This window comes from Condylura cristata, unplaced genomic scaffold (assembly GCF_000260355.1).
Source record: "Condylura cristata isolate star-nosed mole 26May11 unplaced genomic scaffold, ConCri1.0 scaffold00003, whole genome shotgun sequence".
In the NCBI taxonomy this organism is placed as follows: domain Eukaryota; kingdom Metazoa; phylum Chordata; class Mammalia; order Eulipotyphla; family Talpidae; genus Condylura; species Condylura cristata.
In genome coordinates, this window is record NW_004567104.1 from 38,975,735 (window position 1) to 39,000,634 (window position 24,900).

General features: G+C 41.0%; 1 protein-coding gene across 1 annotated transcript in view; it reads right to left on the bottom strand.

Moving 5' to 3' along the window:
• TIGIT (T cell immunoreceptor with Ig and ITIM domains) overlaps window positions 1–20,216 on the bottom strand; it is a 34,274-nt gene extending 14,058 nt beyond the window's left edge. The window contains exons 1-2 of the mRNA XM_004675453.1: window positions 20,141–20,216; window positions 18,962–19,072 (exon numbers count right to left, since the gene is read on the bottom strand). Coding sequence (XP_004675510.1) covers window positions 18,962–19,072; window positions 20,141–20,216 — 187 coding nt within the window. The remainder of the gene's footprint in view (window positions 1–18,961; window positions 19,073–20,140) is intronic.
• Between the last annotated feature and the right edge of the window lie 4,684 nt (window positions 20,217–24,900).

Below are 24,900 nucleotides of genomic sequence, written 5' to 3' on the forward strand. Positions count from 1 at the left end.
TCACCATCCCTGCACCTTTGGCCAGTCCTGTGAAGTAAATTTAAAATCAATATGAAATGATTAAGATTGCACACAAAATAGGAAGCCCGATCTTAATCTCACAAATACTTGAGATAAAAACAACTAAATCAAGTATTATTATACAGACCCTGTAGTATATTGAGCAAAATATATAATGATCTTATTCTAAGATCAAAGAAAGATTTACCAGAATATTTATTGATATTAAATACTCGTGCTACATAGAAAAGCAAATGGTCATTTCCTATGATGCTGAGAAGACATAAGGCAAAATTCAATCCATATGACTTGTTAAAAAACACTTTCTAAAACAGTAATTATAAATATTTTAGTTATTTTATTTTAATTAAATAACTGGCATTTAATATTTAATAATAATTTAACAAAATACTATGTATAATAATATTAACATTTTATTCAATAAATATGTGACATAATTTACACACACATACCCATCTTACAACCAACATCTATTTTGATGGGAAATCACTACAGATATCCCCACTAAAGTCTGAAATCTATCCACTCTAAGGACCACATCATCACTATTGCCTTGACAAGTACCCTTATCAGTATAACTTATCTCAACTAAGTTAGTCATACAAGTTAAAAATAAGAGCATGAAATTATCACTAATTATCTATTATTACATATGTGGAAGTCAAGAGCGTCAAGGGGGAAAGTACCATAAATAGAATTCTGTAAAACTGGCAGAAGATAAGATTAATATAAATAAACAATAGGCTTCCTATAAATAATCATTAACATATTAGAAAATGTTTTGGAAGAGAATTCTCATTTACAACAGCTTAACAAAAATACTCAAGAGCAAATTTAATAAGAAATATGCAAGTCACTAAAAAAAAACAACTTTATTCCAAAGAATCAGCACTCCAAGTATACTTTTTTTAAATTTTTTTTAAAGATTTATTTATTTATGCATACAGAACTGGGGTACAGGCCAGAGGAGCAGAGACAGAGTGGGGAGCAGAACAGGCCAACTGACGAAGTATACTGCTGAGGGGAGCAGTGGGTGGGTCAGGAGATGTCTGCTGTGCCATGTTGGTCACCTCTGGGGTGGGAACTGCACTCATGCTGACTGAGGTGGTTTTAGCTTCTTAGCGCTGTGCTTTAACCCATTGTGCCACCAGGGAGGGCCCAAGTATACTTCTAAATGAAACCGCACAGGTCCCAAAAGAAAGCAAGGAGGAATTCCTTTAAAACCTGGAAATGACAAAAAAACTTGGTAAGGGTGACTCAAAATCTGGAATCATTAATTGAATTTGGTGAGGAATTTGACCACTAACTTTTTTTTAAAGCTTTTGAATTTTAAAAAACATGGGGGTTCAACAAAATGGGAGAACATAGGGGACTGTGGTGATGGGTCATGGGTGTGGTGGTGGTGGGAGAACTATGAGACTCCATCTGAGGGGAGAGTCAACAAAGTAGAAAATATGAACAACAAAGTAGAAAATAAATAAGTATAATCAAAAATTCAAAACACCATGATTATAAAAAACAAATGCTAAACAATGAAAGAATACCTTGGAAGCCAAATGATTCCTAGAAATCAAGAAGAAAAATACCACTAAATATAAATAGATCAAAATGATAGATCTTAAAAATGAAATAAAATGAAATAAAAGATATCATTCAAAGTACATTGTAGTACTATTTCTCCCCACCATACTGACAAAAATCAAAACTTCATGTTTAAGATTTATTTTTATTTATTTATGCATATAAGAGCTAGGGTACAGGAAAGAGGTACAAGGGGTTGGTGGAGGGTTGGGAGTGTAGGAAGGGTGAGAGGCTTGGCCAGATACAGACTAGGGAGTAAAACAGGCCAACTGAATTACACAGCTGAAGGGAGCAGCGGAGAGACAGAAGAGGTCTGCTGTACCATGTGGGTCACCTCACTGGCTAGAGATCACACTCAAGCCTCAGTTGTGATATTGCTGAGACTTAACCCCTAAGCCACCAGGGAGGGCCCCCAAACCAAAACTTCAACAATGTAATCTATTGGTGAAACTGGAGAAGCAAGTATACAAGATGATATAACTCCTTTGGAGGAGGATCAAGATCACAACAGCTTGTACTCTTTGACCCAGTTAACTCCTTCCAGAGTAGATAAGTAGAAACTTATCTTCTCTAAGGACATGACTGAACAAATATGAAATGACCGAAGCACATAGGTTTCATGGAGGTATTATATATGTCAGTGTAAAAACATGAAACAATTCAAATGGGTGTCAACAGGAACCAAATTGAATATACTATGATATCCAGGACCTCACTGAATGAACTATGTACTTCCATGTGATGGAGAACAAGGTAACCATAAGAAGAATGCAGACAGGCTAATGTGATGCTGTGGAGTGATGTCCAAAAGACATTGTTAAATGAAAAAAAGCAAGGTTCCAGAAAAGTGGATACACTATGTTCCCTTAATGGGAAGGATTAAGAGGAACTAAGAATATGAGTATGAATTTGACTATATTTTAATAAAAACAGCATATGAATTAATCAGAAATTAATTATAAAATCTGGTTGATGGAAGATAATATGAATGGAGTTGAGGAGGGAATGGATTAGAATGGAAGAAAAACTTCTTTGGGTCTAGCTTTGAACTAAGTAAGACTTGGAACTGTTTCTTATGCAAATGCAATACTAAAACAGAAAAGCCATCTCTAAAATTGACAGAAAAAAAGAAACACATTAACCTAATTGCATATCAAATCAATAACAATCATACAGAGCAAATAATTATTGCAGCTGAGTTTAAAACTTGTATTTCCTTGGTGAATTTTGGGTAGGATAAAAAATATATCTATTCATGCCATTGTTTTGCTATTTGGGAAGCAGTGTAGTTAGAAACCAAGCTTTTCAGTATAAAGGAAAATAGAAGTATAAATTCAAATAATTTGGTAAAATGTTATCATTACAGATTTGAATTTGAACTCCAATATAAAACAACAGTGTGTGTGTGAAAGAGAGAGAGATCTTGATTAGCCCACCCAAGCCAGCCATAAAATAATGTTCCAGCAGCAGTGCATACCCCTGGAGGCAGGATTTCTAGTCATTCTGCACTTGCAGGCCACAGTTTCTGCAGGAAATGACTGATGCCAGGTTTGCAACATAATAGTATTTGGAGATCAGGTGTTTGGAAAGGTTACTAAAGTGAGGTCTTCCTAAGATATTAAAAAAGGTAATTAAGGGCCCTCCCTGGTGGCGCAGTGGATTAAAGCACAGCACTAAGAAGCTAAAACCACTTCCTCATGAGTTCGATTCCCGCCTGCCCCGGAGGTGACCACATGGCGTGGCAGACCTCTCCTGACCTGCTCGCTGCTCCCCTCAGCAGTGTACTTCATTGATCTGCCTGTTCTGCTCCCCACTCTGTCTCTGGTGAATCCTCTCACCCTCCGCATCTCTGGCTTGTACCCCAGTTCTGTATGAATAAATAAATAAATCTTTAAAAAAAAAAAAAAGGTAATTAAAATAGAGTGAAGTCTTTAGGGTGGGTTCTAATTCTATGGTTGCTGTCCTCTTACAAAGAGGACCTTTGAACACAGAGAGACCTGCAGAGGTACAGCCAGTGAGGACACAGAGAGAAGGGGGACATCTAAAAGCCAAAGGGAAATCAAGCCAGACTACAGAGCTGCGAGATGAATTTCTAGTGTTTAAGTCACCTAGTCTGCTGTGTTTTGCTATGGTGGCCCCAACAAACTAACGCAGTGTGATTACGAGATTGTGGTCATATCGGGGGAACGTTTTTACACATTTCTAATGAAATTTTTAAATACGAAATGTTATAATGTCTATAAGATTGAAATCTAAAAAATTAATGGGCAAAACTTGGATTGTTAAATTCAGGTGATGGGTATTCACTATTTTTTACTTTTCCATTTAATTCAAAATTCATGGTGTCAAGTCAAAATTAAAAAAAAGAAAGAAACCAAGTGCAGGAAGGAGATAAAAGGAGCCAGGATGGGCAGCACAAAGACAAAGGCCTTCCGGGGAGACTCCTGCTTGCACAGGGAGTAAACTTCCGCCTGTCTCTTAACACGTCTGAGCATGATATAGCGGATTACAATTAACCTGCATCAGAGGAATTGCCAGTTGTAAGGCTGGGAGAAGAGAACCGTTCAAAAGAAGTTTGGTTTGGCTGTAAAGCATCCTTAATTTCAGTCTCTTACATGAACTACTAAACATTTAAGTATAAATACTGTTCAGCATAATAATAACTATGAATACGACTGAGAAATACAGCTGGAAATATATAATTAATTTTAAATGTCACAATAATTAAAGAAGCTTTTCAGTATTTAGCCAAATTCCTCATATTGGATAGGCAGTTCCGAGTCTGAGCTAAGACTGCTTGATTCTCTGTCATAACAAATCTAACAGCCCTAACACGTTTCTTCATGTCAATCAATCAACAAATATTGAGCACTTACTCTGCAAAACCACTATGCTAGGATAAGAGTTGAAACACAGAAGAAAAAGTTTACTCAAGGAGTTAACAAGGTAGATAGAAAGTTTTAACTCAAATGAAACAATGGAAAATATAAAGCAGGCTATCTGTGAGAATAACAGCTCTAGAGGAGTGAAGGTGGATTCACAGGATAGTCATTTGTATCAGGTAATAGAAGAAAGAGGTAGTCGTGTGGATGAAGTAAGAATACTTAATCTCAACCCTACCTGGTGCCCCACTGGGCTAAAGCACAGCACTAAAAAGCTAGCTGCAGCCGCTTCAGCACAAATTGGATCCCTGGCCAGGGAAGTAGCCCACATGGCACAACAGACCTCTCCCCTCAGCAGTGTATTTCAGTAGATCTGCCTGTTCTGCACCCACTCCATCTCTGGAGAATCCTTTTACTGCCCCTGCCCCTCTGGCCTATACCCCAGTTCTATATATATATAAATAAATCTTTTTTTTTTTTTTTAAGCGAAGAGAGGGCCCTCACTGGTGGTGCAGTGGGTTAAAGAGCAGCACTGCAAGCTGGCTGCAGCTTCTTCAGTGAGAGTTCAATCCCTGCCTCCAGAGCTGACCCACATAGTGCAGCAGAACTCTCCTGCCTCTCCCGCTGCTCCCCTCAGCAGTGTACTTCATCAATCTGATTGTCCTGTTCTGCTCCCCACTCTGTCTCTGGTGAATCCTTGCACCACCCCTGCATCTCTGCCCTATACCCCAGTTCTGTGTGCATAAAGAAATGAATCTTAAAAAAAAAAAAAAGCAAAGAGATAGATCTGAGTATTATACTGAGTATTATAAAAACAAACACAGAAGTAGTATAACCATTGGCATGCAGCCAGTGTTGAGACAGTCTCAATGACAGTGTTAATCCACATACCCAGACTCAGGGCTCCTAGGCAACACCTCAGAAATAAGATGGGACACTCAGGCATTCTCAGTCTGCATGTTTACAAACATATGAGAGATGGGATGGATTATGGATGTGAATTGTGACATAGCTCGAGGGAAGTTTTGATCAAATATCAATAGAAAAAGGACACTTACTGATTCAAAAGTACCTACCTCGTGTCATGGGGGCAGTTGTACACATTTTGCTCCTTTCTTCATGCAGGTCAAGTGGTAACAAAAATGCTCAATGTTCCCATTAAAGTAGATTGTACAGAGGGAGATGTGCCTTCTGTGGGGCTGGAATCAGTCTGTGGGGAATCAGTCTGTGGCTCCCCAGTCACCATGCCTCCAAAGAAATACACATTCTCTTCACCTGAAGGAATGACACTACCCTTCTGGAGTGTCCAAGAGATGTTAAAAAGAGGTGAGACCCAAATGTTGTCAAGCAAAGAGTGCAGGTGGTCAATGGATCATGATGAAGGTCTATGGGGGCTTTGGTGGTAGGTGTACTGTGGTAACAGACATCTGATGAGTTGGAAACACATATCTCTGCATCATACACAGTGTTGTAAGCCAATGTTTCCTCAAATGAAAATAAAATAAAAGCACTGAAGCAGAATCCGATGTGTGAGTAGCAAAGAGCACACAGATTTTGCCATGGGGGAAAGAGGGGTCAAATTTTGGTGAGACCCCCAGATCTCTATTTGGCTCTCAGTTAGACCTAGCCCAATCCCCTTCCATAAGCAAAACCACCATTACAATCTACAGTAAAGACCACGCTGAAGAGGAAATTTATCCAGGGCTAAGCTCAACATGGCTGATATTCCAGCCTAGTCAACCAGCACTAGAAGTCTACATCTCCCAGGTCAATGCTTGGCTATTGGGATTCCTGACTTTTAAGCTTCTAATCCAGTCAGCTCTCCTGCCTACCTAAACTTCCCCATTCCAAACTCTCCCATCTTACTCTCTGGATTTCATGTAATCTACAACATCCCTTTCATTTCAAACTCAGTTTTTTTGTTTTTTTTTTTCTGGTGTTCCATTGGTTTTCCACCTTGCTAGTGTTTTGGAAGGATAGGCCCTCCCCCTTCAGATGTAGCCACCACAGATGCCTCTGCCAGAGCACGTCTCATCCACCATGCTCTCTCTCCACCCTGTCAACCTTTTTCAAAATCACAGGTTCTGAACCAGAACCATTATATCTTAAGCTTAAAAACTTGGCAGAGGGCCTCCCTGGTGGTGCAAGGGGTTAATTCTCAGCACTATGAAGCTACCAGCAGCCATAGCAACATGAGTTCAATCCTTGGCCAGGGAGGAGACCCACATAGCACATCAGATCTCTCCTGTCATACCTTCTGCTCCTTTCAGCAGTGTATTTCAGTCTATCTGTCTGTTCTGCTCCCCACTCTGTCTGGTGAATCCTCTCAGCCCCCAGTTCTTCTCTGCATAAGTAAATAAATCAAAAACAAACAAACAAAAAAAAAAACACTGATTTAATGAGTCCCATGTCTGACCTAGTGAGTCCAACCCTGGGGGAGACCCAGCAGTCTACCTGGAGACAGGTCCTCCAGGGGACTGAGCAGAGGACTCCCAGATCTGAGAGAGCAGCCAGTCTTACCGCCTGCCTCCAGCATAGGGGTGATAGGAATGGGCCACCTTCCTTCTTTCATATTAATTAAAATATCCTACTTGAAATGTTTTATCTTCACCTCTAACTTCTCATGTCACCCCCTCCAGTCACATATACTATTCCTGAATCAACTTGTCTGAAATTCTTTAATTCTTTTCTTTTACCTTAAAAAATGATTTCCACATTTCTCCAGTTACGTTTCATACCCCATCCATTTAAAAAAGTTAAACAGTAACCTCCCCTAAAATGTGTATTCAAGGTATGTGCATAAATGAATGTACACGTTATTATATGTTATATACTTACATGATATACTTTATCATAAATCACAAAAGAAAAACTAAAAAGAAAAAAAGTGAAAGCTTAGGTGAAGATAATTAGATGACAAATGTGACAACTTGTTTATGCAACACTATGACTCACTATGTGCAATTTCTCTAGAGACACCAATTGTGAAAGAACAGAGACATTTTAGGGTCTTACTTCACTGCACCTTCTAGACCCAGAGACTCATGTGCCTTCAGACCATGAGCACAAGTCAGATTTTTCAATTGTCTTTAACAACAGATCTCCAGGGGGGGAAGACCCAGGTTTGTAGCCTTTGTCAATGTCAGTGGTGTAAATACTGCCACTGTGGTGACTTCAAGCCACCAACATGATGTCACTGAATAGGAAGCTGGGAAGCACACAGTCATCTCCAATGCACCAGGGCAAAGCCAGCTTCAGAGCAGCGTCTTTGTACCCAAATCTTCTTGATTAAGGTCTATTTTTCAGTTAATTCTCTTTCTTCTAGGGAGCTGCTTTCCTAATTAAGCATTTTCTAATTAATGTGTTCCTTTTTAATTTCTCAAAGCTCTTGGTATGGCTGGGGTAGATCTTTAGTCCTTCTGGATTTTGGGGTCTCCAGGTCTGATAGGCCAGGTGGTCCCTTAGGGTTTGTCCCTTGGAGATTGAAAAAAGGAGGGAAGAGAAATAGTGAAAGCTATATCTTAGAATTCCTTGCCTTCTGACCCCGTGTCAAAGATGTGGTCATATACCAATTCATCCTGTCCATACAAAGAACTGGACTTCTTTTTTTTTTTTTTTAAGATTTATTTATTTACGCATACAGAACTGGGGTACAGGCCAGAGGTGCAGGAGCAGTGAGAGGATTCACCAGAGACAGAGTGGGGAGCAGAACAGGCAGATGGATGAAGTACACTGCTGAGGGGAGCAGCGGCAGGTCTGGAGAGGACTGCCACGCCATGTAGGTCACCTCTGGGCGGGCAATTTAACTTGTGCTGGAGTGTCGTTAGCTTCCAATGCTGTGCATTAACCCACTGTGCCACTAAGGTGGCCCCTATTTATCTTTTTGTTTTTTAATTGAAGTAATATTGACATATAACATTACATAGGTTTTAGATGCAGACTTACATAAAAACTGTATATACTACATATCAACATATGGTTTACACTATTATGATGTCTACCCCAGAAGTCTAGTTTCCATCCTTCAACCTGTAGTTGATCCCCTTTACCCAACTTATCCTCCCCTTTTTCCCTTCCCTTCCGATAACAAGTATTTTGTTCTTGGTGTCTAAAAATATGCCTTTTGCTTTCTCTTAACCATTTGTATATGTTCTTGACTTAATGCTGATAAGTGAAATCATACAGTGTCAGACTTTCTCTGTCTGACTTATTTCATTAAACATAATAGGATTTAGGTCCATCCATATTGTCACAAATGGCAACATTTCATCTTTTTTTAATTGCTGAATGGTATTCTACATCTTCTCCATCCACTTATCCATCTATGAACAACTCTCAGCAAGAGAAAGAATATTTTATTGAGCATCGGGATTCATATATTCCTTTGACTTACTGTTCTCAGTCTCTGGATAAATATAAATAGAATAACTGGATCTTCATTTTTTGTAGACTCTCCATACTGGTTTTTTAAAATGGCTGTGCCATTTTACATTCCCACCAACAGAATGAGGGTAGGGAATTGGAATTTAGATCTCTCCAAAATCCATATTCTTTAACTGTTACAGATTCTGTCTCCCTGTCTTTCTGCTCCCCTCCCCATAGGTAAGCCCCAAGCCTGTCAGCAACAACTAGGTAAAAGCACTGGAACTTTCAGAGCCAAATGGAAGTAAGTATGTGTAATGTGTGAGTATTTGTGATTGTGAATGGAGCATTGCTAGATGCCAGCCTCAGACCAACTGCTTTATAAAGTAAGTACTATTAGTATTCCCATTTTGTAGATAAGGAAATAGGTTTGGAGGCCTCAGACAATTTTCCCAAGGTCATAGAGTTAATAAGAAATAAAATTCATATTTGAACCCAATCAGGTTGACTCAGGAGTCCAGGCTTAGAATGACTCCTGTTCTCCTGGAGGCCTCATTATGTAGTGTCTGACACTGGAGTGGGCTCTGAGAACAGCAGAAAGCCCAGGGAAGTATGCCCCTGTCCTCAAGCTGCTTTATCCTTTATGCTCCTTAGGAAGGCAAATATAATATAAAAGAAGTAATTAGAAAATCTTAGCAGACAGCCTGTAATTAGCTATAATGTAATATCCCTCATGGCTAAGCAAAGAGCTTCCTGGTGGAGGCTAGGAGACCTAACCCCTGCCTCTAGAGCTATAATCACTCTTTTAAAAAATCAGGATCTAGGTCAGATGGGGCCCTCGGCCTGCAATCTGGCACTGTAATTCTCTCTCCCAAGCAATCCCATCTGACCAAGGGCATATCCGTGAAGTAGCTAGCTAAAACATCTCTGGAAGTGCATTTATTTCCAGATTTTTCAAACTAATGAGAAAATATTTTTAAACCACTGTTTAAAAGTTTCTGGCTCTGGAGTGTCACAGGTCTTAAGTCTGCCCTCTGGTCTTTTACCCATTCTCACTTCCTAGTGATTTTATTTCTTTGAGGTTGTCCATGCTGGCCAGTGCTAAAGAGACCAGGTGGTAGGAAATTAAATATCACTATAGGAAGGAAACTTCAGAAATCCAAGTTTGTTCACATTATTATTGTTATGAAGCAAATTACCCAAACGTTTGGTGACACAAAAGAGCAGCCATTTTATTACCATTCAAAATTTCAGATTCTTAGCTGGATGAGTGTTTATTTGCTAGGGTTGTTATCATAACAAAGAACAACAGATTGAGTGGCTTCACAACAGAAATTAGTTTTCTCACAGTTCTAGAAGATACATGTCTAAGACCAAGGTATTTGTAGGCTGATTTTGTCTAAGGCCTATTTAAACAACCAGATTAAGCCCAAGATGAGCCTTTCATGCTAACTCCCATATCAGCAAACCGAAGCTCACTTAAGGTTCTATGCTCAACAATACCAGAAAAAAGGTGTTGGTCAAGCAATCAACATTTGCCTCCTTAACACAAGTTACCTGCCCCAATGCTAAGACTCCCTTCGCTTGCTCCACATAAGGAATGTAACCCTGCTTTAATCCATTTACAACTTCCTGGTCCTGCTTGCTTTGGTTGGTAAAACCCTCTTGCTTTGTACAATTTTGGAGTTCCTTTCCTCTGCCAGACTGGATATTGTCAGATACGTGAACCAGAATTAAAGTCTGGTAGACCAGTAAATTGCCTGTGGAAAATTTTCCTTGACCAGGTCTCTAGTGTAGACAGCCATCTATCTCCTTCATTCCTCTGCAGTGGTCTTCCCTGTGTGTCTAAGTCCTAACTCCCTCTTCTGGTCAGAACTCCAACTGTATTAGTTAGGGCACACTACTGGAACTTCATTTTACCTTAAGACCCTATTTCCAAATACAGTCACATACGGAGGTATTTGGACGTTAGGATCTCAACATAACAATTTGGGGGATATAGTTCCGGTCACTGTGATGATTTTTTCTTTTTGTGCATTCACTGATGTCATTCTGTTGGCAAAAGAGCTGGTTGATAGGGTCCCAAATAGCTTCAATTGCATGTTCGATGTATAGGTGAAAAATGTCTGGAAAGCTGAGCTTGGCTGTGCCTACTAAACTAGAGCACCTTCTCACAGGTCCTCTGACCTGGATGTTTTGGGGTAGCAAGCTGCAGAGACTGGTGCCCAGGGAACCATACTTCACTTTGTATGATCCAGCCTCACATTGCACCATTTCTGCTGTGTCCTATTTATCAAAGCAGCTGCAAACTTGCACCCATATTTGAGAGGAGGAGCTTTGGGCCACTCTTCGATGGAGCCACAGAGAATGTTCAATCATGTTCTGTATTGCTATAAATTGTTTCTGGTTCAGCCATACCATTCACAAGGTTTCCTTCTACTCAGTCTTCTTGACTTAGATGAAAAGAGCTCAATAAACCATCTCTACCCTCTGTGTTTCTCTTTGTCTCTTGAGGACTGATGGTGGTGGCTCATGTGGGTAATAATCAAATGGTGCCCTTCTGACCCCTTCTGCCATCTGATCTCTTTAATCCTTCAGATTCTTTCCTCAGGGTGCAAATACTCGAATTAGTGAATTGGTATTCACTAATTTCTGAGTGTTATGCTCGGTTATATAGGAGGGCCTGACTTCCTCCCATTTCCATCCCCACCCTCTTGCCCCATTGTTCTGGGAGGCATTTTGTGATTCCCTCTGTTTTCCTTCTGGAGCCATTTTACTCAGCTCAGACCTCCAGCTCCTAATCTTCAGAGCTGCCATTTTGTATCTTGCATGCCACTTGCCCTCCTTCTTATCAGCCCCTTCTATTATTATAAAAATTAAAATTTGGTTGTGTCTGACCCAGATAAGACAGCCTTGAAAGAAACCTATTTGTTTGAGAGACTGGAAAACTCAGGAGAGAAATTTCCCTAAGAGAAGACAGCACAAAACACTGACAGTTTCATCTAACTCAAGAAAAAAGTCTCAGTTCTCAGAATCTCCGCTCCTGTCAAATACTGAATGCATGCGTCACTTGGATCCATCCTAGCTCCCAGCCCTTAGATACAATCTGGATCCCAGATCTGGGTGAGAGACAGGGCTTTAAATAAAAACTAAAAGATCTATTCCTTTCCATACTTTAAGGCACTTATAACTGAGTGTATCACTAAGAAAGAGGGAGTGCTTCCATTCCTCCATGGAAGAGAGGTTCCAGGCTAAACCTTGCAACATGTCTGTTTTTACTGGCACACAGAGTCCATGTGAACCTCAGGGAGGAGGGTCCCAAGAAATAGCTGAGGGGGAATGTTCCAGGGGCAGAAAATATATGCTAGCAGGTAGGTAAAAATGGAGTGAGATTTGCGTTTTTATGCTTATCAGCTGATACTCAAGTCCTCAGAAGTGGCCTGGGAAAAGCAAGTAAGTAGACAACCACTGCTTTGCTCTTTCACCTTGTTTTACTGTCCTTTTCCATCCCGTAGGTAGATAAGAGCTCTTCAGACCTGGCGGTCTTTCTTACATATTACTAGCAAGCAACATCCGTGAGTCCCGGGCAAGCTGCAAGTCTGTGCACACAACTGCAACTTTTAAGTCTTGTCACCTCAGGTACTGGTTTTCTGAACTAGTAAGTTTTCTGCGCCTGTAAATTTTTATTAAGCTACCTATTCATTAAATTAAAAGGCTAGGCCCTCTCTGGTGGCGCAGCAGGTTAAAGCACAGCACTAAGAAGCTAAAGCCACTTCCGCATGAGTTTGATCCCCGCCTGCCCCAGAGGTGACCACATGGTGCGACAGACCTCTCCTGACCCACCTGCTGCTCCCCTCAGCAGTGTACTTCATCAATCTGCCTGTTCTGTGTGTGGTGAATCCTCTCACCGTCCCTGCACCTCTGGCTTGTACCCCAGTTCTATATGCATAAATAAATAAATCTTTTAAAAAAATCAAAGGCTAGTTTAAGAATCAATTTTTAAAAATGATTTAAAATGAATATGATTACTACATAAATACTCTAAGTATCCTAAGCCTCTGTCATTACCCTTTTGTGACTTCAACGAGCAAAAACAAGTTGTTTTTTTTCTTTAAGATTTATTTATTTATTCATACAGAACTGGGGTACAAGCGTTCACCAGAGAGAGAGTGGGGAGCAGAACAGGCAGATTGATGAGGTATACTGCTGAGAGGAGCAGCGGGCAGGTCAAGAGAGGTGTGCCACACTATGTGGTCCAGGGTGGGGAATCGAACTCACACTGAAGCAGTTGCTGCCAGCTTGCAGTGCTGCATCCTAACCTGTTGTGCCGCCAGGAAGGGCCCTAAAAAAAAGTTTTTTTTAACATAGAATTCTAGACATCAATTCCATCTATATGCCTTTTCTCCTCACCACACTGTAGGCCTTTTGAATGTAGTGACCATGTCTTCGGCACCTTCATATTCCCTCATAAGCCAACTGCAATGCATACACAATACTGCATCTTAATAAATTATTAGTAACTAACTAAAATTTAAAACCACCCCATACTATTCTCCCTCATCTTGAAGCATCTCTCAGATTTATAGCTAATCACCTTAGTTCTTTTCTGAGTTAACAAACAGCATTAATGATTAGTTAAATTTCGCCATTACCTTGTGGGACTCTGGTGCCTGAGTATATGTCCTTTCCCAGTGACTACCTTTCTATTAGGGAGTGTGAGTATGAATTGTACTTCCTCTGCTTCTGTATCTATTGGAGTTTCTATGTGGTTTGGAAACAGAGTACCTGAGCTCTTAATGTGACTTCTACATAACTGTAGATCTGGCTGTTGCTGGCCACCTCTAAGGACAGGACTGGTGAGTGAACTCATCCAGACTGTCTGAGTCTTCAGTAAAAGACTATTTCTGGTCACTACAGAATGACATCAGTAGGCTTGGGAGATGAGCACAGGTTGCATGTTACCATTCTTCTTTTTAAGTTAATTATTACTTGGTTGGTTACTTAGATATCCATATAACTCTGGGGTACATTTTCACACTAAATATTTGCACATCTTCACCCACCTTCAACCAATACTCCAGTGCAATGGACGTACTGTCTTTTATCTCCTATCCCCTCACCTCCAGCCCCCATTCCCTCTTGGCACCAGAATATTTTTCACAAAGTCGTAGGATTATTTTTCTGTGCTTTCTCAGTATGGGTTCTTTGGTTATTGGTATTCCACAAATAAGTGAAGCCACCTGGTGTCTCACCTTCATGCTGACTTACTTCACTTACCATAGTCACCCCAAGATCTAACATTTTAACAGCTGTGTAGTATTCCTTGGAGTTTACAGTCCGCAATTTATTTATAAAGTATCTGTCACTCTTCTGCTCATATTAGCACTATTCACAAAAGTCAACTCATAGAAATATTCTTCTTTCATAGGCAAAAATTTTCTTCTTCTCTCAACTCAACCAAAACTAATGTGCCATCCAGCTCTCATTTAAGATATCTGGTGTTGTTACAGTGACTCATTCTTTTTCTCTCCTGCCAGAAATCAGAGAAGTGTTTGGGGAGTGGGAGAAAGTTTCTCCTGTTTTAAAAAACCTTACCTCTTTGAAGGAGTTTGTGAGAGTTTAATTTAACTTAATTAAAGGTACTGCATAGATATGGCAGCCCAGATGTTTTTTTAAAAACCCTGGGCCCTTTCTCAGATGAGTAAGACCAAGATAAAAAATAGGAGAAAAGGGTCCTGGTTGAACCAAATACCTTGTTTCAGGGGAAATTATGGGTGAGTCATGCATGGCCAGGCACCTCAGGTTCATTTGCATAGGAACTCCAGTTCCTCAGTGACGTGATAATCGGGCTCTAATCTACTTCCTCTACCACACAGCAGCTCCCTTTAGACCTGTGCAGCTAGTGGCATAGAGAAAATTCTCTCCCTGAATGGCCCAAAGGCACCTCAAATTCACCTCAACATTTCGACCTCCTAACCTGCTCATTCCCTCAAGCTCCGTATCTCAGCTGGTTACCCAAGTTAGAAATCGAAAGGTCATTCTGACACCTTGTTTCCTTGCACCACTGTCCTTCACAACCAGTTACCAATTCCTTACATTTTCAGAACTCCCCAACCTCTACATATTAAATTTCTCTTGCCCAAAGGAAAGTTTTCATCATCTCTCACTTGAAATATTACAATTGCTCCCTTTTTAGCCCTTGCAGTGAACCTTCTAAAACTCAAATCTGACCCCATTATTATCTGCTTAAGTCACATCCAAGTTCTTCTAAATCTTAAAATCAGAGTCCAAAGATACTGAACAAAGCTGCTTCTTCTGACTCTCCAGGCTCTCCACACCACATATGCCTGCTGCTTATATCTTCAGTCTTCTCTGTTTCTTCACTCTTGGCATTTGACACATCTGTGACCACAGATGGATCCTGGTTTTTAATTTGGTACTTGGCTGGAGTAAGTCAGGTATTATCTAAAGGATTTTCTGTTTTAACTAGACTGTTCTTTCCCCAGTCTTTTGACGAAAGAAAGAAGGATCTTCTTGAGGCTTTTTCTCTGTTTGCCATACAGGTTCCAAGTTGAAGACATCTCTGTGCTGTTTGGGACGTATTGGAAGTAAAAGGGAAATTCTGGGGAGCCTTTTGCCTTTGCTCAAGACTGAGGCTCCAGACATTATACCCCTTTCCTTCCACCTTTCAGAATCTTCCTGTATTTGTTGTTTTATGTCTGGCATCATTTTTAGTTAGAGGAGGATTAGTGAGAAGTGGAGCTATACTACCCTGGTCAGTTTATCAATTCAGCCTTCATAAATTACATCAAGGAGGTCACTTGAAAAATACTTAGGGACTAGACCAGTTGGCCATCTGCAGGATGTTTACCCATCCATTATGGAGGATCCTGGAGTAAGGGTTCCTCAAGGAAAGCCTGCTCTTGGGGGTGGGATATTCTCCGAATTTTGTACAAATAAATAGCTGTTCTCTACCAAGGCCTAAGGGGGAATGTCAAACACAATAAAGCTGAGTGTGTCTTAGAAGTCTGGGGAGAGAGCGGACTAGGATAAGCTGAGTTTTGTGTATAAGGCTGATTCCAGGTTGCAACTGCAGAATCATCAATCCTACCACTCATGAAAGTCAAAAAAAAAAAAACACTAGAACATCCCCAGATGAGTTCCGATTACTCCCCTGTGGAAAGGAAGCTGGAAAATCTTCAGAGGGACAGTCGAAGTGCTCAAATACTAATGACCACTACTGTCCAATCATGAATAGAGGAGTTAGCAGCTTTGAGGGACAGTATGGAGCACCCCCTAACTGTACATAAAAACAAGAGCCCAGGGAAGAACCAGAGCAGCCCAGAAAGGGAAAGCAGGGTGTAGGTGGTTCCCTGCTTAGACTTTAGTGTGACCTGTATTCAGGATCCCCCTTCCTCACCTCAGCCACTGCCCCGTATGGTGACTGCGAGTGGTTCATAGGAAAGGATGGGAACAGGAGGAGTCAACTCATGACTTCTTAGGATGGCCTGATGGTTCATGGCCAGACACTCAGAGACTGCCGAAACTGGGTCAGGCATTAGCAAAGGGCTTTGAGAGTTCTGAGGTAGGGGATCCCAAGATATTTTGAACTAAAATGAAAAACAGCATGGTCTTGCTGAAATTTGCCCATTAATCTCAATTGAGTTATAAATGTAATGATGGCTCTATGAGCTAACAGGTCCCCCTTCTGACAGTACTTTCTCTTTAATATTCCCTTTTTACCCTGAGGTATGTTCATTTTTTCACACTTGGAATACATGACCTATATCCCACACTTTTGCTGTTAACTGAGATAGACTAAATGTGAAAGGAATTACATAGATCAGGATCATCTAACCTAATCTCTCATTTTCCAGGAATTGGAAGGGTGAAGCAAATTGCCCACGGTTGTTCAACAAGTCAGCCCTATCTCAATTTGGGCATGTCCTCTTTGATTTACCTAACTCTCCTAGTCCAAGAAACAATGAAACTTTGTTTCTTGCACCTGAATCTTTTTTAGTGGGTTATTACAGGCTGAGACTTTGACATCTACTAACAAATGGTAGGATTTGCTGTTGGCCTAGTAATGGGAAACATGTCAATAAATAAATCTACTTATTTATTTATTTTTATATAGATGAATAATTCCTCAACCTGTCAGCAAATGGTAGACAAGTAGAACAGACAAGAAACACATGGGAAACCTTTAGTCAGAAAGAATATTTTCTGAGAAAAACAGAACCTCATCCTTTGCTACAGCAGGGAGCTCGGAATCCACATGGCATCCAGAGCAGGTGTTGAGCTCATGCACAGCCACTCCAGGGCCCCCGGGCAACTCCCACAAGCAGAAGAGAAAGAGGAACTGGTCTCAAAATTGTGGCAGGAGTAGTGATTTGCTTTTGCATTGAGAGTGGACTGATCCCTCATGAGGCAGAAACAGAACTGTCCCACACAGGAGACGCTGGCTCCCCAAACAGATAACCAGCAGATGCACTTCACTAGGTTTTGAGTTTGGAAGCTTTTCTTGTTGTTTGTTAAGCTTCCTGTTGTTTGAAGCAAGAAGGAGGTGGGGAAGGGTGGGGGGGAAGAATCACCATGGGCAGGTCATTGTTTTCTTTGGCTCCCTGGTCTCTTAGGCAGTCAACATGATATAAAACACCTCTTTTTGAGTTATAAAAGGGATTACGTTAGACAAGGACTCTTCAGTCACACATTAAGCAGTGCTTCTTGATCTGGAAGCTATAAAGATGAATTCAACAGGAATTCTTTTACGAAGAGTTTGTGTGCTGCACATGTTCTTACCCTTACCAACAGAAGGCAAAAAGTGATGTCACAAAATTACTTTTTTTAAAAAAATGGCAGCTGCAAATTGGAGGCTCTTACGCTAAGCTCACCAAGACTTACTATCTAACTGAGCTGCAGTTTCAAACTCTCTTGGGAGTGTAGTCTTAACTGTTCAGTATGGACTTTTCTGGTCAGCGCCAATGAAGTAACTTCTTCATTTCCCAAAGAAAAAATGAGATAATCTGTCACAGACCTTTATGTGTGCACCATACGGATGTTTACTCAAATCTTAAATAAGTCCCTCTTCTTTTGCCTTCTTTTTGGCCATAAAATCTTTCCTTTTATGCAGTATCTCAGGGCTCTCTTCTGCTTGCAAACAGAATGCTGCTCAATTTATGAATCATTCTAATAAGGTCAATAAGACCTTTAATATCAGCTTGATTGATGGTCACCTTCCACAGGGAAACATGGCAGGGGACGGGGGGCAAGCCAAGCTCTACTGCCTGCATAACTCTGAGCAGCTGCTCTGAAAAGTCCAGGTGCTACTCCAGCCTTGACCTGAAAGGAACATCCCCGACCAGAAGCACCTGTCACGCCAGCTCTCTACTTTGGGGACACACCCATTGTGAGCACTGGTGGAAGGTGCCAGCTGGCCATAAAGGGCCAGAAGCTGCAGCTACACTGGCAAAATGATATCTGTGAGTTGCTGGGGGACTTGAAATACCAACCCAAAGGCAACCTGGAGCTTGTCTTCATGCAGGCAACGGAGAAATTTGGAGTCCAGGGTGATGGCTCAGTCAAGAAATTAGGGGCATTAACTGGCTACTTCCTCAAGGGCAGGCTCTATGAAACAAAGAAGTTTGGAGAAGAGGAATTGCTGAGACAAGAGGGAAAACTAGGGGAGATCTGGACCAAAGTTGGTGAGGTGACAAGTGAAATTTCCTAGAAGTTGTCATTTGGAGACATGGGGATGAAAAACAACATCAAATGGGAGCTAAACCCTGAAATGTCTGTCAATTCCTCAAAAACCTTGGTGTTGTGACTGCCCCATGTAACTGAAGTTACCAGAAGAACCCATCATAGGGTGGGAGTTTCTGGCCTGACGGACTTGACGCTGTGGAGGTGCCTATGTCTGTGAAATCTGACCAAGAGATGTAAGTACTCGTTAGCCCAGCAAGCTGCCAAGTGAATGGCCCCCACAACTCCCAGAGAATCTGAATTGCCTGCCTTTGAGAGGCAGTGGACCAACAACGATCTGTCCAGCACCCTGACCTCAGTGCCAGCTCTGACCAAATACGAAATTTTAGCGATCACATGGGATGTTGGACTACACATCACGTAAGTGATGAAGTCTCCATATTTGCCCTCTTCCTCCTCAACTACTTTCATGACAGTCTTATGGAACAGTCGCTCCAGAAGTAACAGCCTACAGTTTTGATAAGCTGAAGATTAAAAGACCAAAGCAATTTAGAGAGTATTTAGCCTCTTTCTCCATTTGAATTCACTGAAACAAATGGACACGCTCACTATTGTCTCCACTTGGCTCATCCTCAGCATTCCAAGTGAACATTTATTTGTATCTCAAGAGGAAAATTAAAATGTTGTGTTCTTTAAAAAAAAAAAAAGATAAGTAAAAATCAACTGCATTAGATACTTGGTTTTTAACAAGATAACGAATAAAGGTGGTGGGAAATAAGGAGAGTTCATTCCTAACATGGAGAATAGGAGGAATCGTGTTTTTATAGAAAAGGACATTTAGTTGAACCTGGATCTTTTGAGAAGACACACAAAATTCCAGTCATGGGCAAGTGGCAGGCAGAGTTGAAGGCAGGTAGAGGCACAAGAGGCCAGTGGAAGAAGGAAACTGAGTTAAGAGACTTCTAGAATCCTCCTGATGACCAGAAATACCAGAAATGTTTTCTTAAACTTTAAATACAGTCTTAAGCTTGCTCCAGGCTTCCTTCCCTTAGGAGCATGGGATGGGGAAGGGGAACAATCAAAAGACCCCTGGCTCTTAATGCTGTTTTAACTCGCCTCTAAAACATTTTCAAGACCTTTCCTTTTTCTCAGACTTACATTTTTTTTTTTTTGCTTCTGAAGGCAGAAAATGTACCAGCATTGAATATACCACCCATGTCAGTATCTTTAAAAGTCACTATTTTGATTTTCATTTTCCTGCCTGTATGTCATGGGACCCTGTTGCTAAGAGCCCAGGGCCCATTGGTTTTTTTCACTTCTTTTCTTTACAGAATTATTTAAAGGGCCAGCTTCACGGGCTGGCTGCAGAGGGAGGAATGGCCTCCACTGTATTCAGACATGCTGAGGGCAGAGTGATTAACCCACCAGGCTGTGGTGTGGGTTTGGCAGCAGCAGGAAGGGAGTTTCTGAGTACGGCAAGCTGCCACCCAGTTTTCTTACATTACCCAGGCCTGACTCCTCCTCTCAACCAGCACCAGAAAAAATAAAAAGGAGAGGAGGATGTGACTACATCATCCTGTATGTGCTCACACTGAGTTTTTCCTCCTCCTCCTCTTCCTCTTTCTCCTCCTCCATGTTTTTTACACATTTCATGGTGGAAGCACCCATGTGCGAGGGAAGATCTCTCTGACCTGTACATGAGTATAGGATGAATTTGGAGACCAGGGCCCTCCCTGGTGGTGCAACAGGTTAGGATGCAGCACAGCAAGCTGAACACAGCCACTTCAGTTCAAGGTCTATCCCCAGCCAGGGAGGTGATCCACATGGCGCAGCAGACCTCTCTCCTGACCCTCCCACTGCTCCCCTCAGCCTGTTCTGCCTGTTCTGCCCCCCACTCTGTCTCTGGTGAAGCCCCTCACCACCCCTGCACCTCTGGCTTGTATCCCTGTTCTGTATGAATAAATAAATATATCTTTAAAAAAATTGGAGACAATTCTAGAACTTTCAGCACACATGGACCCATGCAGGACCTAGTGCTGGTGGGAGAACGTCTAAGGGCACCTACCATTCTCAGGGACTTCCCATGTGGAAATGACCTACTTTAGATCTTCTCAGCAATGGAACATGACCCTTTGCTGCCAAAACTGGACTCAGAGCAGATTTTGAGATTAAATGATGGAATCGTCTCTTTCTGCTTGCTGGAAATATATATATACATATATAAAACCCACACATTTTCTGAAATAGGTGAAACACAGAGCTCACGAGTGGAAAGTAAACCCTATGGAAATACTTACTAGAAAAAGTAGAAACCATAGTGAAGCAGAGGTGATGGAGCAGCTGTGGGAACAAGGAACTAAATCTCTTGTGGGACCCTGTGGAACTTTATCTGCATAGTAGATAAACAAAATAGTAGATAAAAATTCTACATCATGAAGATACAGACTTTTCAAAGTGGTGCAGATGAAATGATCTTCACCCCTTTCGGGGCTTTTGGAAGGAGATACGCTCGTAAAAGCAACTTTGGGCTGTGGGTATTTTGGTGGTAGGTGTGATGGTAACGACACCTTAAGGGAAGATCCCGTACCTCTAAAACTCAAACAATATTGTAAATTAATGTTATCTCAATTTTAAAAAGGCTCTGAACAGAAAGGCAGTCCTATGAAGCTGCCAGGAACTGGGAACTGAGAGCATAACAGCCATAACTACTACCCGTTGTAAGGTACTCTCTGTGGACAGTCCTTCTGCAAACCCCAGACATCGGCAGGGTTTTATCAAACTCACAGTCTCTCTAATATTAGAGATGAAAGTCCATGTTCTTGTTTGAAGTACAGCGTCAAAGGGAGGCAGAGGAATGGCAGTGGACATTCTGCTCATGGGTGTGTTTAAGGGCCAAAAATTACAGGTAGCTGTCTATACTCACTATGGCTAAGTCACCTGCAGGAGCCCAGGCTGACACAGGAGCCCTCATGCAAAGTCCCCAGAGAATTCCTAAAGAGCAGACTCCGGGTATAGTATAGCTGCTGGTGTGACCTAATTTGTACCAAACTCCTGCTGAAAGATATAGGTTATTTAATAGCACTGGTTCCAATAATTGAAGGCAGTAATCATTCTGTAAACTGTTACATATAAAGAATAGTCATCAAAGAAAAAATTATTTTTTTCCAAGTAGCAATGCTAACTCACTATTTATTTCCCATATGATAATAATTATAATGAAGGCATTTACTAGTCAGCGTTCCGTGAACTTTGAAAAGTAACTATAACTGAGCTCAAGGACCACTCTTGGAGAACCTCTGCTGATTATCTCAGAGGTGTAGCATCCTGAGATTGCCCCAGCTGATAAAGTCTAGCAGCTCTTTAGTCAGGTTGTTTATAGCTGCCTACGACACTGCCACACACCTCTGCCTCCATCCTGGGGAGTGTCCTGCTGTCTGGAAATACAGCTAAGCTCTCTGTCCTGTATCCTGACTGCTCTGCCTCCTACCCCAACCCCTTGAGTGAGAGAACTCTTGGGTTTCCTTAGGTGCCATCTACCTGGACTTTCATTTCCTTGACCCTAATATTCATTCACACATATTATGAAAGTGAGCAAGCATGTGACAGCAACAGAGTTTTTATTTATCAAACATGAAAATAATTTTTTTATCAGGAAAATAAAAAGGTCAGATCAACTGATGCCACCCCTCTCTTTAACAATGTAAGTGAAGTTTTGGGCCAGCACAGAGGTCAGAAAATAAACCAAAATTTAAGCGCTGACTAAATATCAACTCACCAGGTCACTTCACTAGAAGCTTCTTCCCTGGAAGGTGGAATGTCAGCATCTTTCAATCTCTCCTCCTCAGCCTCTGTAGGTCTCTCAAATTCCCAGCGAACATTCCCAACAGCTGCAAGTAGGTTCAAACTCCCAGAGTCAATGACTACTAATCCTCTTTCCCGTGCTTAGCAGAACATTCCAATTTGTCTCTCTTTCTCTAGTTCCAAGATCCTCTTCTTCACTGGGAGAGGCAGTGGATAAGGTTCCTGCTAAACCACTTCACTATCCTCCACGTGACGGAAGAATTTCCTCACCAGTTTCAGAGGGGCTTAACACATCTTCTCCTGTGATTTTTGAGGACTCCACAAGGTACATTGTGAAGATTCCAAGCTCCCACCCCAAGCTGCAGCAGTAGACCCTCTTCAAAGGCAACGAGTGTGGCCAAGTGTTTCACAAGAACTCCATCTGTGGATTCACACTGCAGTGAAGTCTTATGAATGCTAAGAGTGTTGAAGAGCCTTTGTGAAAAGGTACACATTGTTCTCATGGGTGGCTTCACACTGGTGAGATGCACTGTAAGTGTGAGGAGTGTGGAAATTCTTCAACTCTAGATGCCACCTCTTCTACCACTGGTGGATTCACACCAGCGAGAAGCCTGATGCATGCAGTGAATGTAGAAAGACCTTCAACATCCACTGCATGATACAATCCATCCTGGAGAAAAACCCAGTGGGTACAAAGAATGTGAGAAAACCTTTCACAAAACTTTTCCTTATCTTATGGGGATAGACACAGCAGAGAAGCCCAACAAAGGCAGTGAATGTAGAAAAATCTTCCCCTATCACTGTGCTTCTATCTGACATGGTAGGGCCCATACTGCACATAAGCCCTGAGTCTGTAAAGATTTTGGGAAAGATTTTTGATACAACTATTCCCTCACTCCACATACAAGGAGTCACACTGGAGACAAGCGCTCAGAGTCCAGTGAGTGTGGGAGGTCTTTGCCTACAACCACTCCACTTTTGTCCGGTAGAAAGTCCATGCTGCAGCAGAAGATTTTGAGTCAAATAATGTGGGAAAATCTTTTGTCACAGCTTTTCTTTCCCCTGACACTTGGGAGACATGCAGGAGAGAAATACTCTAAATGCAGTGACTAATGGAAAAGCCTTCAGTCGCCTGTCATCCCTCACTCAGTACAGGATTTATGCTGGAGAGAAACTGAATGTAGCATACGCTCTCACATGTGGGCTTACTTCAGTCAACATCATAGAACTTGTACTAAAAAAGAACTTTTGAATGTAACTACTAAGGGAAATCTTGTGACCGCAAGAAACAGCTCACCTATCATCTGAAAATGCATCCAGAAGAGACCCCTTAAAAGAAATTGCAGGTATGGCTCTCTCCTTAGGCTTTATCACATGTACCTCAGTAATAATTTTTCAAGAATGAAGAGAAAAGCTGTAGAAAGGAAAAGAAAATGCATATGCAACTTCTTTCAAACTATTTTGAATGCTAAGCCTATGGAAATTTGAACTTGTGACTGAAAGTTTCAAAGGCCCTCCCCCCTTATTTGTCATATCGATCTATCTAAATAGGTGTGCTTACATCCTTGATGTATATAATTCTTCTTAATGTAGTTTTCACAAATATACTATAAACTGGGAGCTAGTGAGATGAGTGTTGGATAGTTGAGGGCAGCTCTGAAAGATATATTGAAAGCAATTTTTTTGTGCCAAAATACTGTTTCTAGTCTTAGGAAGCATAAGTCTTTGTAAGACCATAGGAAGACCTATGTTGTGAAAATCTTGAAACTTATAAGAAATAAGAACATTAAAAATACTGTCACATGAAATTATTTTACATTAAAGAGACTAGAATCCATACATAAATGGGAATATTTTATGTATCATTTAAGATAATTAATTTTTAATCATTTAATTAAAATAATTTTTAATTAATTTTTTTTCTTCATGTGATTTGAACACTGGAATTTTCTTAACTTTAATGTTGTTTGTTTTGATTCATTTTCTCAGGGAACTAGAGAAGACCACAGAGCTGTAGAGCTTTCTAGATGAGCTTTAAATCTGCCCTCTGCAGTTTCTCAACTGCCCTCTGCAGTTTCTCAGCTTTTCTCCTGCTTATAAGGGGCTTCTCCAAAACCATGTCAGAAGTTTTCTAGAGGTTAAACTCTGGCTAAAACAATCTAAATAAAACATAGCTAACTTAATTTAATACTTAGATCTCAAAAAAAAATAAAAATGAACACAGCATATTAAAATGTAAAACCTGTAGATTCATTGACATGTTCATTCAACTTCTAGAAATCTAGCCTTGAAAAAGTTTCCCAAGTATGCAGAGATAATGTGTACAAGGTATACTGGATACTTATTTTTATATAAAAAATATTGAAAACAACCTAAATGTCTATCAATAAGGTGATAAATTATGTTGCATCTGCTTCATGAACTACTATAAAACAATACGCTATCTCTATATGTACTGATGTTAAAGCATCATCAAATAAAGCTTGAGGTAAAAGAGCAGGTGATGGGCCCTCTTGAGTGGCACAGCGGGTTAAAGCACAGCACTAAGCTA